The sequence below is a fragment of the Diabrotica virgifera genome, chromosome 8 (assembly GCF_917563875.1).
Source record: "Diabrotica virgifera virgifera chromosome 8, PGI_DIABVI_V3a".
NCBI lineage: Eukaryota > Metazoa > Arthropoda > Insecta > Coleoptera > Chrysomelidae > Diabrotica > Diabrotica virgifera.
Genome location: NC_065450.1, coordinates 67,687,917 through 67,708,220, shown reverse-complemented (window position 1 = coordinate 67,708,220; position 20,304 = coordinate 67,687,917). Strand labels below are relative to the sequence as shown.

At 33.2% G+C, this 20,304-nt stretch overlaps 1 protein-coding gene across 1 annotated transcript in view; it reads right to left on the bottom strand.

Annotated features, from left to right (window-relative positions):
* Positions 1-247: 247 nt before the first annotated feature.
* The window catches only part of LOC114335540 (MATH and LRR domain-containing protein PFE0570w), a 113,655-nt gene continuing 93,598 nt past the window's right edge, over positions 248-20,304 (bottom strand). The window contains exons 5-8 of the mRNA XM_050659715.1: positions 17,919-18,329; positions 13,099-13,451; positions 11,113-11,247; positions 248-10,341 (exon numbers count right to left, since the gene is read on the bottom strand). Coding sequence (XP_050515672.1) covers positions 10,201-10,341; positions 11,113-11,247; positions 13,099-13,451; positions 17,919-18,329 — 1,040 coding nt within the window. The 3' untranslated portion in view covers positions 248-10,200. The remainder of the gene's footprint in view (positions 10,342-11,112; positions 11,248-13,098; positions 13,452-17,918; positions 18,330-20,304) is intronic.

Below are 20,304 nucleotides of genomic sequence, written 5' to 3'. Positions count from 1 at the left end.
ATCACGTTCCACATATAAAACTTCCCCTGTTTCAGTGTTCTTATACATCAAAGTTTGTCCGATTAGACACCATTAAGCTATTAACAAATTTTCAGCATACTATCTATTAATAAACTTTTTTTGGTACGCTGGATCCTGGCCTAATATATGTTATTCAAATATTTATTTCTGCAGGGTTTACAAAAATACTCTAATTCCATTAAAGTTGATATAACAAAGGAAAGAGTTTTATAAAAATAACCACACATTAATTTTTGATCTATTTTTATTATTGTACATATCTAATAAAGTGCTTGTAAAAAATAAAAACAAATATATTAACAAATAAATAAATATTTCAATAAATTAAATAAATAAATAAATAAATAGATATTTAAATTAAGGCACCGATATTTTTATACCAAAATAATTTATACAATACATATTATGAAAATGAGTGAAGACATCCAAAATGAGTGACTGATCTCGAAATATTACATCACCTTGAGGCTAAAATCGGACAAAGGATTTTATCGAGAGGTATACTCAAAGAACGAAATAATTGGCAGTAAATTATTGTATGAAATTTTACTAAAATAATAATATAATTATAAAATTATAATTAGCTCTTAACAACAATGCTGGATGGATAGAATAAGATACGACACAGAACTGCCAACACTACACTACTACTCTCTACGAACCGTTCACCACTGAAGAAGTCTCAAACCTCATCAAAGAGCTTCATAACTGGAAATCTCCTGGACCAGACGGAGTTCAAAACTTCTGGCTTAAGAAGTTTTGGAGTGTTCATGATTGCTTATCAACACTAATTAATAATGTTATTTCTAATCCGTAGGAAACACCAACATTTCTAACTCAGGGAACCACTTATTTAATACCGAAGGATCAAAATAACACCCAAGATCCAGCCAAATACCGCCGAATTACTTGTCTTCCAACTTTGTATAAATTGGTCACATCCTGTGTAGCCCAGCGTATCTACCAACACTGTGCTCTAAACAATATCATAGAGCGTCAACAGAAAGGATGCGCTAAGGGTTCCATGGGTTGCAAAGAACAACTTATCATCGACTCAGTCATTTCTAAACAAGCATATTCCAAAAAGAGGAACCTATTTACTGCCTTCATTAATTACAAGAAGGCCTTTGATTCAGTGCCGCATGAATGGCTTATAGATATATTGAGAATATATAAAGTCGATGATAATATAGTGACCTTTTTACAGCATATAATGACAGAGTGGAAGACTAGAATTCACCTTCAAATACCTGGTGAAAATAACATCGAAACTGAAAATATCGCAATCAGCCGGGGCCTGTTCCAAGGATATTCGTTAAGTCCACTGTGGTTCTGTCTAGCTATGAACCCACTATCTCAGCTATTGAACTCCACTGACGCAGGTTTTAGCATCAAAAATAACAACAATGTGATGGCGAAGCTTAATCATCTGTTGTATATGGATGATTTGAAATTAATGGCTTCCACTCGAAACCAACTAGATGAGATGCTAAGAACTGAAGAATCCTTTTCAAATGATATTAGTATGCACTTCGGACTAAACAAGTCCGCGTTTTAAATATAGTCAGAGGAAAAGTACAGCCCGGAGGATTCGATATGCAAAATGGCCAGAACATCGAGGCCATGGGTGAAAACGAATTGACCATAAGCAAATGAAAACTGAGATAACTACTGAGTTTATACGAAGGGTAAAACAGCTGCTTCGTTCACACCGTAACAGTAGAAATTTTTTTTAGGCACTAAACACCTACGCATGTTCCGCGCTTAGCTATTCGTTTGGCATTGTTAAGTGGACAAAAACGGACATAGAGAATCTTCAGCGAAAAGTAAGAACACACCTCACAAAGGCACAAAAACACCATCCTAAAAGTGCAGTAGAACGAACGACATTACCACGGAATCTAGGAGGAAGAGGACTTATGGATATAGGTGAGCAATTAGATAAAGAAATTGCTAATTTAAGAACTTATTTTCAGAGGCAAGCTGAGACATCTACTCTACATCGCGCTATTTGCGCAGTAGATGACACAACACCGATTAAACTGAGGGAACCAGAAATGCGCATAAATCACCTCACTAAAGACGAAAAAATGCGCACCTGCATGGGTAAACCTCTGCACGGGCGACATCCCAATGAGGTCAGCCAAGACTATGTCGACAATACAGCGTCGAACTATTGGTTGACATCAGGAAAAATGTTCCCTGAAACGGAAGGTTCATTACTGGCCATTCAGGATCAGGTTATACCAACCAGAAATTACCTGAAATATATCGTCAAAGACCCTCAGGTTCAAAACGACAGATGCCGATATGGATTTCAAGCCCAAGAAACGATCCAACATACAATACAAGGAACGGAAATCCTTCATCAAGAGATACGCTATCAAGCTGGAACTTCTCCAAACGGACCATCTCCCATATTATCAATACGTCCCTGAGAGTATGCTTGAGGATGGCAACTACAAGCTATACTGGGACCGCACTATGCTCACAGACCAAATAGTGGCACATAATAGACCAGATCTCGTACTAGTTAATAAATTAACAAGACAAACAACACTAATTGATGTGGCGATACCTAACAACAATAATCTACGTAGTAAATTTACTGAAAAGATCGCCAAGTACAGAGATCTGGAAATTCAAATACGAAGACAATTGAGAATGCAAAGTACCCAGACGATACCTATTATTATCTCTGCTACTGAAGTCATTCCGAAAAACCTCCTCGAAAGCATAAAAAAGCTGGGTCTAAACAAACATCTTTACAAGACCATGCAGAAAGCTGTACTACACGCAACGGCCAGAGGTGTACGAAAATTTTTGGGAGAAACACCTGCATACCAAGTTACCTAGGGCTCGATAACACGGAAAGAGTCCCACCAGAGCTCAATCCTTTTGATACCGTAGGTATCTGGGATGAGTCAATTTTCCCCTTAGAGGGAGTGTGAGCCGTATGGCTAAATCTGGAAATTATTATACACGTAAAATTATAGTATAATTTTATACGCCACTGAAATTACTTCTCTTTCACCTCAAGTTCCGTAATGAACTTCGAATTGAATCACTGACAACGATTTCGTTCTCTGACTATAGATACGAAAACCGCTAGAACTTCTTTGGGTGAAATACACTTTTCAAGGTTTTTTCGAGGTTCATCAAATATTCACTTATACTTTTTCTACACAAGGAGTCAATAATTAGAAGTGATTTTCTGTGGAAATTTGATTTAAGAGAGGAAAAAATTTACAATTTTTTGTCCCAAATAGGTGATCGTGATCAAGATTGCCAGTGACAGCATTTGTGTAAGTGTGAACAGTGAACATGGTGGTGGTTTCTCTCTGTTTCGGCGCTCCAATCGGTGGCGGTTTATATGTAGAAGAGCACATATGCCGTATTCATTGGAGCAGTTGCAGGGAGCGCAAGAGGTGCGCGAACATAGTGGATACGTGCCTTAAGAATTAAGATATGCCAGTTAAGATTGATGAGAGGTTATGAACATTAAGGTTCATCATTCTATTTTTTTTAAGTTAAACTAGGTTCTTAAATTAATTTAAAATTTAAATAATACGATAATTATTTATAAACAAATGTCGATGTACCTATGCTATTTTGGACGGACGAGCAGCTTAATATCAGGATTTTACTTAAGCAAGTACAAAAAGAGACATAATATAAAAAATAATTCATTAATAATGTCATATATGTGTAGACAACGAGTGAACGAATCTCACAAAATTTTACCATAAATCTTTAATAAAATTAATAGAAGGTAAATGAAGTGATAACACGAGCCTTATGGTCCAATTTGACCAATTATGAAAAAATATGAATTTGGCTAATTATTTTGTTATTAAATGTTTACTTAAAGTGTGTTAATAAATAAATTGACTGAAAATGGTACACAACCTTTCTATTATTTTCCCTTATTAAACCATGTACCAAACTAATACTTTTCAGACTATTTTCCTTTTCGTATTTACACTACCCCAAGATAGTGAAGAGACGCAAGTTTGAGTGCGCAGTAGTAAAATTCGAAAAAGTGGGGAAAATTTCATATTAATTTGCCGGTTACTCCTGTGCAGTGTTGTCAAGTTGTGATATAAATAGATATAGAAATGTTTGAAAGCGATAAGTTCTAAATTATCAAAAGCAAGAAATAATTAATATCATTTTAAAACTTACAAAAAAATAACAATTGTTACTACACTTCTCCAAGAAATTAACGCACCACCTTAAAAATTGGTCATTTTTAATGTCTCGAATTTCTTAAACCTGTTGTCCGATTTAAGTAATTTTTTTAACATGTTATTGGCTGTGAGTTTCGACGGTGGCGCTCTCTCGCGGTTTGAAACTTGTACTTTTCTGATAAAATTGGTGTATGTGAAGTATACAAAACGAGAAAAAGATATTTATCCAGAAAAACACAAATTATGAACTGAAATATTATTGTAACCTGATTACTGAACGCATACACAGAATTAATAGTAAAAGTAATTATGTTTTTTTATTTTATTCATTATAATTTTAATATTTAATATATAAATTCGTGCTACTGGATGACTGCTTACGCAAGAGGCCATTGAGAAAAAGAAGAAGTTTGTGTGAATTTTAAAGGTTACCTCTGTTTTTATTGGCTGTGAGTTTCGTGGGTAGCGCTCTCTCGCGGTTTGAAACTTGTACTTTTCTGATAAAATTGGTGTATGCGAAATAAACAAAACGAGAAAAATAGATATTTATCTAGAAAAACACAAATTATGAACTGAAATATTATTGTAACCTGATTACTGAACGCATACACAGAATTAATAGTAAAAGTAATTATGTTTTTTTATTTTATTCATTATAATTTTAATATTTAATATATAAATTCGTGCTACTGGATGACTGCTTACGCAAGAGGCCATTGAGAAAAAGAAGAAGTTTGTGTGAATTTTAAAGGTTACCTCTGTTTTTATTGGCTGTGAGTTTCGTGGGTAGCGCTCTCTCGCGGTTTGAAACTTGTACTTTTCTAATAAAATTGGTGTATGCGAAATAAACAAAACGAGAAAAATAGATATTTATTTAGAAAAACACAAATTATGAACTGAAATATTATTGTAACCTGATTACTGAACGAATACACAGAATTAATAGTAAAAGTAATTATGTTTTTTTTTTATTTTATTCATTATAATTTTAATATTTAATATATAAATTCGTGCTACTGGATGACTGCTTACGCAAGAGGCCATTGAGAAAAAGAAGAAGTTTGTGTGAATTTTAAAGGTTACCTCTGTTTTTATTGGCTGTGAATTTCGTCGGTAGCGCTCTCTCGCGGTTTGAAACTTGTACTTTTCTGATAAAATTGTTCAAATTCAATGCAAAAAACTGCCACTAACAGTGCTGGCGAAAACTGTCAAATCCCCTCTACTCATCGACTTACAGCGAATAGCCTTATTCTTTAACAATATCGCTGTATTGTTATATATTGTTGCTAGATAGGGAAATTGTCATTTTATACCGGGTGTACCAATCAAACTGTGATTTTTTCAAAAAGTTCTCGTTATCCTGTGGAATATTCTAGCGTTTATAGCGTTGGATTTTAATTTCAGTATTTTATAAATGATAGAATATTCCACAGGGTCACGCGAACTTTGAGAAAAATCACAGTTTGATTGGTAAATCCGGATACAATGATAATTTACCTGTCAAGTTACAATAACACTTATTTCGGACAAGAAGTTTAGGAAATTCGAGACATCAAAAATTATCCTAGTGGAGTCAATGAAGGTTTTCACCTCCGATTTCGTTGAACCTCCATAGATTTTCATGAAAATTGGTAAGTATGTAGAGGATACCTCAAGAAACAAAGGTGACATGGTGCCAACTTGCGCTTTTACCCTGGGGGGGGGGGATGCCACCCCTTCTCAAGGGTGGAAATTATTTTATTAAAAATAATACCACTAATCGATAGAGGGATAAATTATAATTAAATTTTTTATATAAAGTTATTCCAATAAATCAATAATTATTAATTATAATTAGTTAATAAAATTATTTTTTTCATTTTAATTGTGGCTTATTTCCCATATAAATAATTAATCATAAAAATGCCACAAGGAAATAGCTTCAGAACAACAATAAATCAATAGTTTTTGAGTTATTAAAGACCAAATGTTTTGATTTTTCCTGAAAAAATCCATGTTTTAAAACAGTTTTTCATAAATAACTCAAAAACCATAAGTTTCTCCAAAAAAGTTGTTATTACCAAAATCGAAGATAATATAAAAATAAATGAGCTCCTTATTCGAAAAATCCTTTATTACATATACAAAGTGAGTTATATTCAATTGAATGTATATTTTTTTCCGCGAGTACTCAAATCTTAGTATTCAAGCTTAAATAACAGGAAAACGATGCACTTTGTTAAATATAGACACTAAACATTTTAATAAAGTACTTAAAGGTAACTATCAAAAAGCTATATAAGAAGTCGATAGCATCAAAATTAAGCAAGTTATGATGGAAATAAGAGGACCCTTTCAGATTTTTTAAGGAAGAATGAAAAATGAAACATACGTCATTTCCACAAAAATTAAAATTTATAGTAACCCATTAAAAACTTTATTTATTTTAACATGAGTAATAACTTCACCAATTTTGACTGGTTTAGAATGCATATTTTTGAAAAAAAAATACGATTAAAAAAAATTAGAACTCTTCAAATTTTCGTGAATTTCATTTTCTTTTGATAATAACTCCAAAAATACTCGATATACTTACAAAATGGTAGAGAACAAAATTTTAGTTTTAACTTTATTTAAGCTTTTTCTTTTTTTAATATTTTTTACGACAAAAAATAACCGAGATAGAAACATTTAAAACCTAAATTTTACTGCGAGAACCATGTAAGCAGGGCCCTTTCACCTTGTATTTAAAAAAAAAATAAAGGATTTAGAAAATTATGTTTAATACAGTGTTATAGACCTTTTACTTAGCTTTGCAATGGTTTTTGGATAAATCTCATATTTCAAAAATTAACGGAGTTATTTTAAAAGAAAACCAATAACATTTTCTTTGAAAAAATTTTATAGCGGAGATTTTGTATGCATACAGGTTGTGGGAAGTCCAATTAGTCGATTGTTGTAGGAGATACGAAAAAAGTTTATTTAGGTGAGATTGGGGCATAGATAATATCAGAATTTAAATACATTTCCAAATATACAGGGCCACCCATATTGACAGGGTGAAACAAAATTATCTTTTGTTTAATGGAACACCCTGTATATTTTTACATTTTTGGATTCTCCTCTATGTTTCATATCTTAAAATATCAGGTTTTGTGATGTTATACGAAGTTGTTTAAAAGATAACTACGTTTTTCTTTCAAATTTCAAAGCAATATTCACCCCATTTATAATTGTAGTGATTTGACATCAGAAAATCAATTTATGTTCAAGTGATTTTTAATATAGTCTATTATTGTTAAAAATTATTAATCTAGCAAAACGTTTAATTTTAGCTAGTACAGGGTTGGTCGAAACTGAATGAGTGTTTTCTCAAAGTTTGAGAATATGAGTTTTCTCAAACGGAGCAGCCTGTAATGTCTGTAATGAACATTGTAATGAAATGCTATTGTATGGCACTTTATTATTTCCCACCCTGCCAGTGAGAACTGAATTTATTTTTGAAATCCCTAACTTTATGTCTTTAATTATTTTAAATATTGTAAACGATTAAAAAACAATCAAATTAAATTGAAATGAATAACCAGTGTATATCTTCCACATTTACTTCATATTTAACGTAGCCTGTACCATAACATTGCACAGATTATTATCCCTGTGTAGCAACGATATACCATGAATGTGACTTCATACTTGAGAAATGTCCTATATCCAGTCTCACAAAAAAAGGATTCCTCAAACATAATATATATGCAGACAAAATCAGCCAAAGTGATTTGCGATATCTAATTAAAGGCCGTACCAAGTTGGTTTTGTTGAATATAGTATGAAAGCACGACGATACTTTAGTGATAAGCGTATTTTTCGTAGTAGCTATAGTATGTTGTTTTATATTATGTATTACCTATATTAAACTAGTTTTAGTATGTTTCGTTTATCTAAAAAAATGTAAAATAAACAAAAATTCTGTTTTTCTTGTAGTTGTTTTTTCGTATAGATATTGTTTTATATTGTAGTAGGTAAATTGAATTTAGTTTTAGTATATTCCGTTTGTTTGTAGAATTATATTTAATTAGATTTGCTTTAATTACTAAAATAAATAAATTTTCAATTATATTTTATGTATTTGTGGAAAAGGAAATCTAGCATTAGCGGCCACATTTCTATAACGGCCAATTGTTTTCTATTTTTAGTGGCCGTTATTGTCAGGTTTTACTGTATTATGAAATATTATTTAAATAAAAAATTTATAAACTTGATAAAAGAAAGTTTGCTTAGAATTTACTCCTCTATCTAATTATGGGGTTATTTTTAATAAAATAGTGGTCACCCATGAGAAGGGGTAACATGCACCCCCAGGATAAAAGCGCAAGTTGGTACCACATCATTTTTGTTTCTTGAGGTATCCTCTAACTACTTACCAATTTTCATGAAAATTGATGGAGGTTCAACGAAATCAGGGGTGAAAACCTTCAGTGACTGCCTTTTTGGGAATATAAAAGAATAATTATTTTCGTGATTGTCGATTTGCTAATTTTCTGATTTTTGGTTGCTATAAGGTTTGAAAAATTAATAAAAATTATAAATCATGCACATAAATGTAAAAAACTATTTATTTTACTTAATTAAACGAGATTGCTTGAGCCAGAATGCTGAAATCTGCATTTTTATCATTAAAAAAAAAGGTGGATTTCACCCCTAAAATGCAGAAAGCGCAACTTGGTGCCATATCACTTTTGTTTTTTGAGGTATCCTCTAACTAATCAACAATTTTCATGAAAATCGATGAAGGTTCAAAGAAATCGTGGGTGAAAACATTCAGTGACTACACTTTCAGAAATATAGAAGAATAAGGTTTTCGTGATTTTCGACTTGTTAATTTTCGGATTTTTGGTTGCTATAAGGTTTGAAAAATTAAAAGAAAAGGTAATTCATGCACATAAATATAAAAAAATATTTATTTTTCTTAATTAAACGAGATTACTTGCGCCATAATGCGGAAATCTGCATTTTTTACAATTTAGAAAGTAGGGGTGTATTGCACCCCTAAAATGCAAAAGCGCAAGTTGATGCTATATAACTTTTATTGCTTGAGGTATCCTCTAACTACTTACCGATTTTCATGAAAATCGATGAAGGTTCAACGAAATAGGAAGTGGAAACTTACAGTGACTGCACTTTCAGAAATCTAAAAAATAATTTTTAAAAGAGGGGTGTATTTCACCCCTAAAATGCAAAAAGCGCAAGTTGGCACTATGTAACCTTTGTTCCTTGAGATATTCTTTAACCACTCACCAATTTTTATGAAAATCGATGGAGGTTCAACGAAATCTGAGGTAATAACTCATATCCACCTTCATTGACTCCACTATCCATTTTTAAGGTGGTGCTTTAATTTCTTGGAGAAGTGTAGATTTACGTACATAAGATAACAATAAGCTATCGGACAAGACTTCGCAATGTACTAAATTACAAACGATAAAGACGTGCATATCCGTCTTTTAAGTACTTCTTTTTTATGACCTGCGCACCTGCTCTTCACTGTTTTGGTCTACTGTATTCAAATATTTGGTAAAATTACGCATATTATTAGTTCTTAATCACAAATTATCTTGCTTTCACCATTATAATACATCATCCAGAATAACGTTAGAGACTATCACGAGAAAATCTGAAATACCAAAAATCTATCCACAGCTGTAGAAACATTGGGTAGTCCGGAAGTAATGTATCAAATTAAAATGGGAATTCTTGGCCTCGAAATAGGACATAGGACGCAACAAGAAGTTGCGTCCGATCGTAATATTTTTAGGCCAAGAATCTTCCAATTCATTTTGAAAAATTACTTACTAACCACTCTGTATATCATATGATTTTTGTATACGTATCAAAAGTGTTAATATTGACTGGTTAAACTATTTTTTGGTAAAATTTTTCTTACTTAATTATCTTTCCAGATAATGTCTTAAATAGTTGTAGCAAAATATTTCAGTCAAAAATAAGATACACGTCAGTAATTTTGAATTTGTTGCCCCAACATAGACTTGGCTACAGCAGTCAGTTTTTCGGAAACTAATGAGGCTATATGTGCACTTCTTTTCCAAATATATTCCCTAGTTTTGTCGTGGTTATCAGCACTGTCTACTCTAACCTAAAAAGAAAGAGAAAAGTTAGAGGAAGAATTTTTTTTATACATGACATTTAGGCTTCGGCAAAGAGCGTTGAGCGTTGCCTACGCTATGATGTTTGAACCACAAAATACCCCAACCAACTTTGAACCAAATAAACGGTACAAGAGCACAATTCGACTACACCTTCTGCTTATGAATTGGTATTCAATAGAATGATACATGTTTCGGTGTCTCCACCTCATCAGCCATCCGAGTAGGATACAACCTCACAAGCAGAAGGGACTCGATGTGTCTTGGAACTACACAGTTTCAGTGAGGAAGCACCAAAGCGCCATCTACTCTTATGGCTGTTTAATAGGCCGTCTCGAAAAGAAGAATGGGGAAAGAAAGAGAAGTGATCCATGCGATTAAAAGAGAGAAAGTTAGAATATCTCGTACACATAATGAGAAACGGCACTAAATTCAGATTACTGAAAATAATCCTCCAAGGCAAAGTATTCGGAAAGCGAGGAATTGGGAGAAGAAGAATATCATGGTTAAAGAACTTGAGGAAATGGTTCTCCATAACAACAACTAATCTATTTATAGCATCAGTTAATAAAATAATTATAGCCAGAATGATCGCCAACAATCGAAACGAATAGGCACCAAAAGAAGAAGAACCCTACTGTGTCGTCTAACCCTATCTGTTTTGCGTTTAGTGTAGTTTAAATAGCAGGAAAAGATAGCTTGAATACAAAAAAATCCGACAACACAGAATTATACAAAATATGAATTAATACGTAACTTACTTGTTTAGGTTGAAGAACCCGTATTGAATGTAAGGACGCGGTACCTCCATGTACGATTCTTAAATTTAATCTACCATACATTTCAGCCGTAGTAGCGGTAGCACTCTTCAGTTCCCTTCTAGCCCCTTTGCCAACCTGAAAATTAGACATAAAAATTACACCAGTTTCAAAATATTAATTTAATAACAAATAAAATTTACAAAATTTTTAAGATATTTTTAAAATCGAAATCGAATTCTGGGAGAAATATGTCAACACTGCCTTACACAGCAACTCTGCCTCTCTGTCTTACCCCACCACTTTCGCCTCGCTGCATTGCTCAGTGTCGGACCAGCAGCCTTCGAAGATGGAGGTCCCGGTCGCTGTTACCGCCAATGTGAAATTTGATACGTTCTTTTAAATGCAAAATGGATTTCATCTATTGGCATTCATCCTCAGTTAATCGAAGTTTATGGGGAACAGTGCATATCTATTCAATATGTTCGCAAATGGTGTAGAGAATTCAGTGAAAGCCGAGGGAGGAACTTCAGATTCATCGTGAATTTCCGTTCGGACTTCTCCTCACTATTTGTGAACATGTTGAACAGATATGCACTTTTACCCATAAACTTCGATGAACTGACGATGCATGTCAATAGGTGAAATCCATTTTGCGTTTAAAAAACGTATTACAGCAGGAATTTCACATTGGCGCTAACAGCGATCGGAACCTCCATCTTCGAAGGCTGTTAGTCCGACACTGAGTAACGCAGCGAGGCGAAAGTGGTGAGGTGAGAAAGAGAGAGGGAGAGTTGATGTTTAAGGCAGCGTTGCCAGATTTATCCCAGCATTCGCATTCTTTACACACGACCCTAGTACAAAGTATATCTATTTTTTATTCAGTTTTGAAGATACGTTAGGTACAATAATAATCAAAAAATAGTAAAATCCTTTATAAAAGGTATATTTAAAATCCCTAAAAAGGGCTACATCACAATCACATAACTAGTTTTCGACTGTTTTACCAGTCATCATCAGTGCTTACCTAAAATGAATATAACCTGGTAAAATAATGCAAAGGTTTTGAAATTTTGACTACGGTTAAGAAAAGTTGTAGGTTATACTCACGTGAAGTTTACATGCTAACCACCAAGATATAATTTACAAAAATATTAGGGCCAAAGCCCTGTAAAAGTAATCCGTTAAGGAAACATCGATTGAAAATACTGACTTAAGCGTGGATGTTTGAAATATTTGCTAATATGCCCCAGGTAACATCTGAGCTGTGATTCGACTTGTTCACATGGTGGAAGTGTAGTAGCAAGTGACAATGAAATGGATAGAAACCTCTGAACGATGACAAGACAGAAGTTTGTCCTGTTCCACAGGAAGTTGAAAAATTAACCTGTCATATTTAAAGACTATGTTGTACAGTTTGTTAAAGTTAGAAATGATGTAACAACACACTCCATTGTGAGAATTATCATTTAAAATTCAGTAAACTAGATGTTAATAGTTAAAAATGTATTCACGTATACTGTTAGTGTACGTAGTTAGGCAAACTACATTACACAAATATATGTAGTCGAGAACTAAAGTCAGTAACCAAATCTTGTTGTCAATAGACCTAAGATTTAAAAAAGCAATTTTGTGTTGACTTAAAGTTATCGAATTTATTTAACTTATTAGTAGCTGTTGGAATTTGTGTAAGTTTAAAAAGAAAAAGAAATCACAATGGGGGTGACTGAGGTGTAAAAATGTCTTAAATAATCTAGGGGGATGTATCATTAAGAAAGCACAAGCTCAAACTTAGGCGACTAATTCCTAAATACCTCGCAGGCTACCCGGATCTCTAAGGGTCCAAAAACCAAAACCGTTATAAGATGATGACAGTAAGTAGGGGTTGCGGGGTATGAAATGTCTGTGAGGAAATTAATGAGAAAGGAACATGACCGGGACCCAGAAAGAAAATTAGACTTTTGATTTGGTTGAATAATAATCACTTACCTCTCGTTCAACCCTTAGTGTTAAAGGTCCCAAAATAAAATTAGTTTTCACTGTGGTATGATCAGATTGCATGTTAACTATAACATCTCCTTCCCTCTTTATTGTACTTAGTCCAAAAAGTGTGGCTTTAGCTGTCTGTTTCGCTTTTTTGACGGTAGCTTTTGTTTTAGTCTGTGTTTTGTTCTTCGTTTTGTTTTTGTTGCTCGTTTTAGTTTTCGTGTTATTTTTCTTTTTGTTATTGGGTCGTTTTGGGTTTGCTCTGATTTCAGATGTAGTAACAGTGATGTTTCTAATGAAATCATCGGAGCCTGTTTTGGATATTAACACAAAGGCAGGTTCTCGTGTTTCGCTTTCTGAAAATTAAAATTGCGTCAAAAAATAATGTTAAATAATCTGTAGAACTGCCTAACAGTATTTATGCACTAAAAAATACTACACTTGAGAGCAAAATAATCGACTCACTTGCTGAATTGTACACTTTAGAAGTCTCGAAATTCCTAAACCTGTTGTCCGATTTGAGTAATTTTTTTAGTATTTTATAGCCTTATTATTTAAGAAAATTGATGTAATATTACCAAACTCAATTGTATGCTTAGGGTTTCTTAACATTTTGTTTTTTGATTCATTCGCTTATGTTCGATAATAAAAGAGATATGTACTTTTATATAACAAATGAGGTATGCTATTTGGTCTTGATCAATATGACTCCAAATCTCGAGAGCTACTGTTTCTACCTCTTGTAAGGTTCTAGGAGGTGGCAAACCCTGTCGTAGTCTTCTGCCAATTATGTCCAAAAAATGTTCGATCAGGTTAAGATCTGGACTATGCGATGGCCAATGCGAAGTCTGAAGATTTACCTGTTGTAAATATTCGGTTACAGTTCGTGAACGTGGTCTTGCATTATCGTGCATTAGCAAAAAATTGTTACCAATATAAGGAGCCGATAGCATGGTAGCTAAGTCCTTCGCTATGTAAGATCACTACTTGAAGACACTCATCGCGGTCAAATTCCTTGTAGCGCGTTCCGTTTCCACCAAATAACAAAAAAAAAACTACGGACTTAATTGAAACTTTAAATAATAAATCTACTAATTTCCACAACAAACCAGACACTTTTTGACTGTTAACCATTTGACATACATTAAATTGTTAATTTCTCATAGCCTTCTTTAGGCTTGTTTATTAAACTAAGCAGAAAATGAGGATTTATTGATGAAAAACTTCGCTAGTTGTTAACGTACCTAACTTTTTTATTATCCAACATAAGCAAATGAATCAAAAATTAAAATGTTAATAAAGTCTAAGGCTACAATTGAATTTTAATTTAAATATTTTTTATATGCTAGAGTATTCTACAGGGCGTTCCGAACTTTAAGAAAAAACACAGTATGATTGTTACACCCGGTATAAAATGACCTTTACCTGTATAGCAACAATATTATTACATCAATTTTCTTAAATAATAAGGCTATAACATACTAAAAAAATCACTCAAATCGGACAATAGGTTTAGGAAATTCGAGACTTCTAACGTGTACAATTCAGGAATTGAGTCGATTATTTTGCTGTCAAGTGTAGATCCTTTGTAAAAGGTATATTTAAAAGTCCCTAAATAAATGTTACTTTACATCACAGAACGTTTTCGAATTAAAAAATCCACCATCAGTGTTAAAAAACTTTTATAAATAAGTATAACTTAAAATAAAAATAAAATAAAAATGTATACCATTTTTATTCAGTTACAATGCGAAACCAAAACTGTCTCAATTTTTACTTAGGTTAGAGAGCTCGACCAGCACTCTTATCAACGATTTCACCTCTTGTTAGAGGCTCTTCAGAGAATGCATAGGCTGCTATCTCTACTCCAGGTAAAAATTTTCGACATTTATTAGTCCCCCATTGCAACTGACGTGAAGGTTGTAGGTGCGTAGCGGCATCTGCTAAATGAAAGTCTAAGTTTTTCAACCTAATAAAAATATTTTTAAAATAAAATATTTTTAAAAGATTTTTAATTGAAAAACTTATTGGACCATTTTCCTGGTGACACCTCCAAGGCTTCTACAATATGCAAGCCAAATGAATGCTGCAGTGAAGACAAAAGGGAAGGAATTCTACACTATGCAATTCACAACCCCCGTCTGCAGCTTGGTAAAGTTCCAACGGAAAATGGACCTAGTTACTCTATAGGAGTAATACTAATATAAAATAAAAATGTATACCACTTTTATTCAGTTGGAATGCGAAACCAAGTTTCCGTTGGAACTTTACCAAGCTGCAGACGACGGTTGTGAATTGCATAGTGTAGAATTCCTTCCCTTTTGTCTTCACTGCAGCATCCATTTATCTTGCATATTGTAGAAGCCTTGGAGGTGTCACCAGGAAAATGGTCCAATAAGTTTTTCAATTAAAAATCTTTTAAAAATATTTTATTTTAAAAATATTTTTATTAGGTTGAAAAACTTAGACTTTCATTTAGCAGAGGCCGCTACGCACCTACTACCTTCACGTCAGTTGCAATGGGGGACTAATAAATGTCGAAAATTTTTACCTGAAGTAGAGATAGCAGCCTATGCATTCTCTGAAGAGCCTCTAACAAGAGGTGAAATCGTCGATAAGAGTGCTGGCCGCGCTCTCTAACCTAAGTAAGAATTAAGACAGTTTTGGTTTCGCATTGCAACTGAATAAAAATGGTATACATTTTTATTTTATATTAGTATTACTCCTATAGAGTAACTAGGTCCATTTTCCGTTGGAACTTTACCAAGCTGCAGACGGGGGTTGTGAATTGCATAGTGTAGAATTCCTTCCCTTTTGTCTTCACTGCAGCATCCATTTGGTTTGCATATTGTAGAAGCCTTGGAGGAGGTGTCACCAGGAAAATGGTCCAATAAGTTTTTCAATTAAAAATCTTTTAAAAATATTTTATTTTAATAGTTATTTATGATACAGTACGTAAATCGTTCAGCTAGACATAGGGAACATACATTGTGGATATTTACATACATAAATACATACATTGTATTATATTAAGATAATTGTGGCAACTTCGCTCTCTCAATGACAATAATAGCATTAAGGAGCATTAACCTCAAAATCGGGTAACACAAATAAACGTCAAAACATGTCGTTGTAGTAGAACTATTTTTGATGTAATGGGAAAACTGTGTCTGTTTAATTTGGAAATTAATTTTTAAATAAAAGATATTTTAAAATTTAAAGTAAAATTATTAATTCATCAGTAATAATCTTTGTCTTTTTTTTATTTATTTATGGACTGCCTTGCATTCAAAATCACTCATTCTATTCGTTCTAACAGCTCTATTGCACCAGAAACTCGTACTCGAAAAGAAGTTTCAACTAACACATGTTAGCGCAGTTGCCACAATGATCTCAATCTATATCCCCTATGTCCAGCAGAACGATTTACGTACTGTATAAGTGTTAAAAGTACACGTTTAAGGCACGCATGTGAAAGTTTACAGAATGAGCGATAGCGAGTTCTGCAATTCACATGAGTGCCTTAAAAATGTACTTTTTAACACGCATATCATACAATATTTTTTCTAAAAACGTAATTACAGGACAATATCTATAAAAACTTTTACTTGAACTTGACTGACATTCCATTTTCATATTTTTTTGACATTACATCAAAATTGTCTATACGGTCAATTCGCAAAATTAAATTCCAACAGAGGGCGCTCAAAATTTCAAAGATGGACGACAACTCTAGGAAAACAATTCATTTTGTCATTTGAATTCACAGTTCTAAAACGTTAAATTAAAATCATTTACAGGAGTGTTTTGCCAAAATAACCACAAAGTTTTGCAACTAAGAGCTCTTATAAGTTAAAGACGACTCAAAATTATGTTTAATCTGTATGCATTCATTAAAATTTGATGCTAACTACTGATTTGTTTTTACCTTTTTTGCAAAAAAAAATCTGGCCCCCCGATAATCACACAGCGTTCTAAAAATTATTAATCCAGCTTAGGATTTCTAATTTTGTTTTTAATTTAATTAATAGATGCACTACAGTTTATTTTACACCAACAGATAACAATTTTTAATTAAATAAAAACTGGAAACTTGGAAACTAAGTAGGTGAATTTATTTTATAATAATTGTGTGGAAATTACGAAGTGGTCGGGATATTTTGCATAACAATGTACATTCTATGTACAGAATATATACTACATTTTATTTATTTATTTAATTTTGCAGTCGCTAAAACATTAAAAAATACTACGATTAATACAAACATTAAATTAACAAAATGTGTGATTTGGCATTGGTTAATTTAGGTCATTACGTAGAGTATAATAGGAATGAATACTGAGGAACACTGCAATAGTTTTTATTAAGTCGAAATTATTGTTAATTACAATATAATCTGACCACAAATATGTACACAAATTAATGGCAAAGTCAATGTTTTCCTTGAGTTGATGCTTTTCAAATTCGCCACCAGGCGTCGCCCACTTTGCGGTTCCTCGCCAATACGAATTGCAGTGCCATAAAATTTTTAAAGCACTAGTGCCTTAAAGTAGCATTTTTAACGCTCGTATGGAGTGCTAGAAATTGCATTTTTAACACGGTTGTAGAAAAAAATATTTTTATTAGGTTGAAAAACTTAGACTTTAAGTTTAACTTAATTATTAAGAAAAACGTGATTTAAAATGTTGACTAAGGTTAAAAAATGCAAGAGGTCATACTTACAACAGTGTGCATGCCTGAGCCATCAAAATGTTAAAAAACATTTTGGTGGCTCAGGATAAAACGTGGATAAAAAATAAAGAAGAAACCTTCTTACACTTACCTATAAGTTTGGGTTCGCTAATTTCAATCTGATTTCCTCTTGATATAGAAAGTTCGCCCATTTTATTGGTCATACCAACATTGTTAGTTCTCGTTAGTAAATTATTTTTACCCTTATTAGTTTTTGTTTTATTCTTGCCCTTATTTTTCTTGGTTTTTTTGTTTGTGGTCTTCTTATTTGCAGTCTTGTTATTAGTAGTCTTTTTATTGGTAGTTTTCTGAGAGTTAGTAGTTTTTTTGATTGTATTCTTTGTCTTTTTTGTTTTGTCCTCTAATGGCTGGAGTTTGACTCTGACTGGGTCATAAGACTTTCCCAAAATTCTGTTGATGCGGCCTATGATACTGTCAACAAACTTGTTGTATTTCGAAATGTAGATTGCCGGCATCTTAGGCTGCGCGACTGGAAGGGCACCTACAAATGGTGAAACATTAAAATGTTAAGTATAAAATTAAGCTTATTTTGTAACGTGACTTAACAGAATAAATTATTGCAAATTTAAAAAAATTTTACTGTTAGTTTAACGGTTAAAGGGTCTAGCGAGTCTAGCCGATTAATATAGTAAAAAATGCCCCCAACTATATTCCAAAAATTAAAATACCATATTAGACCAGGGCGGATCTGTGAAAAAACTTCTATTTTTGGATGTGCGGGGTGGCATTCGGATTTTTGCAGATAAAGTTAGGTGACAACTTCAATAATAATAATTGACTTATGCTCCTTCTCAAATATGCCCGGAAGATTGATAAAAAAAAAATTAAAATATTTAAAAATTTCGAAAAACATCGATTTTTTTCTATTTTCTTTGCTTATAACGTTAAAGCGGTTCATTTTGGAACAAAGTCGTAACAAAATAGAATAAAAATAATTGAATTTTGTATGATATACGACTGGTTAAAAATGTCTTAAGTTATTACCCTTTCTGCAAAATAGCAATAAATACAAAATATGGGGGCAAAATAAGCCTGTTTTTATTCAATGTGTTTCAACCACTTTGGTTGCACTTAAAACCTTCATAATTCGCTTAGAAAATCCTTACATCATACTTAAACCGTCCACCAGATTTCATTAAAATCGACCTAATAGATTTTGCATAATGGCGCGTTTACCTGTATCCAGTAACTGGCGCCAGTCGCACTGGAACGACAGTGCTGGCATGGTAGTGGCATCATGTAAACGCTTTTTTGCTCCAGTCCAGCGCTGTTCGCCAGCGCTGTCTCGAATAGATAGGTGCTCTATTTTTCATGCCACTGGCATTCCAGTGAGACTGGCGCCAGATACTGGATACGTAATGGCGTAAGAAACGTTATGTCGCGTTTAAGGCAGGTTTACATGTATCCAGTAACTGACGCCAGTCGCACTGGAACGACAGTGCTGGCATGGTAGTGGCATCATGTAAACGCTTTTTTGCTCCAGTCCAGCGCTGTCTGCCAGCGCTGTCTCGAATAGAAAGCTGGTCTATTTTTCATGCCAGTGGCCCTCGTCCGCATCCCCTTTAACCCCGTGCCAGTGGTTGTAGACACGTGTAAACACAGCGTTCCAGTTGCTGGCGCTGTCGTACTTGTGGTTTCAGTGGCAGTATTAGGATTTTTAATAAGAGTGCCTGTGAGATTGGCGCCAGTTACTGGATACGTGTAAATGTTACTTTACATGTATCCAGTAACTGGCGCCAGTCGCACTGGAACGACAGTGCTGGCATGGTAGTGGCATCATGTAAACGCTTTTTTGTTCCAGTCCAGCGCTGTCTGACAGCGCTGTCTCGAATAGAAAGGTGCTCTATTTTTCATGCCACTGGCATTCCAGTCAGACTGGCGCCAGTTACTGGATACGTGTAAACGTTACTTTACTTAATAATTTTGCAATCTAAATTTTTTTAAAAAAGTTCAAATTTTTTAAAAACTTTCTGAACAAAAAGTAGACCATTTAGAAGTTTGCTATTTTTTTTGCATATAAAAAGGCTCTCTACCTGTCTATTACACTTTACATAATTAAAATCGGATTATTTAAGCGACCTCAGCACTGTTTTAAAGTTATAAACAATTTTTTGTCTTATAAACAAATACAGCGAGGAAGTTTGAGTTGGAATAAATTCATTTTCTCGAGAATGGGCGTCTCTGGAGAAAAATCCCGAAACTGGTCGATTTTTATTTTTAAATTTTAATTTTTTGATGTATATATCATACTAGCGACGTCATCCATCTGGGTGTGATGACGTAATCGATGATTTTTTTAAATAAAAATAGCGGCCGTGTAATAGCTCATTCGAAAGGTTATTACATTTTGTATTCACTAATATAAACATTAACATAATTATTTATACAGGGTGCCCAAAAAATTTTTTTGAATTAAATTAATTGAGACAAAAACAAAAATGTAGGTAATTTATTTA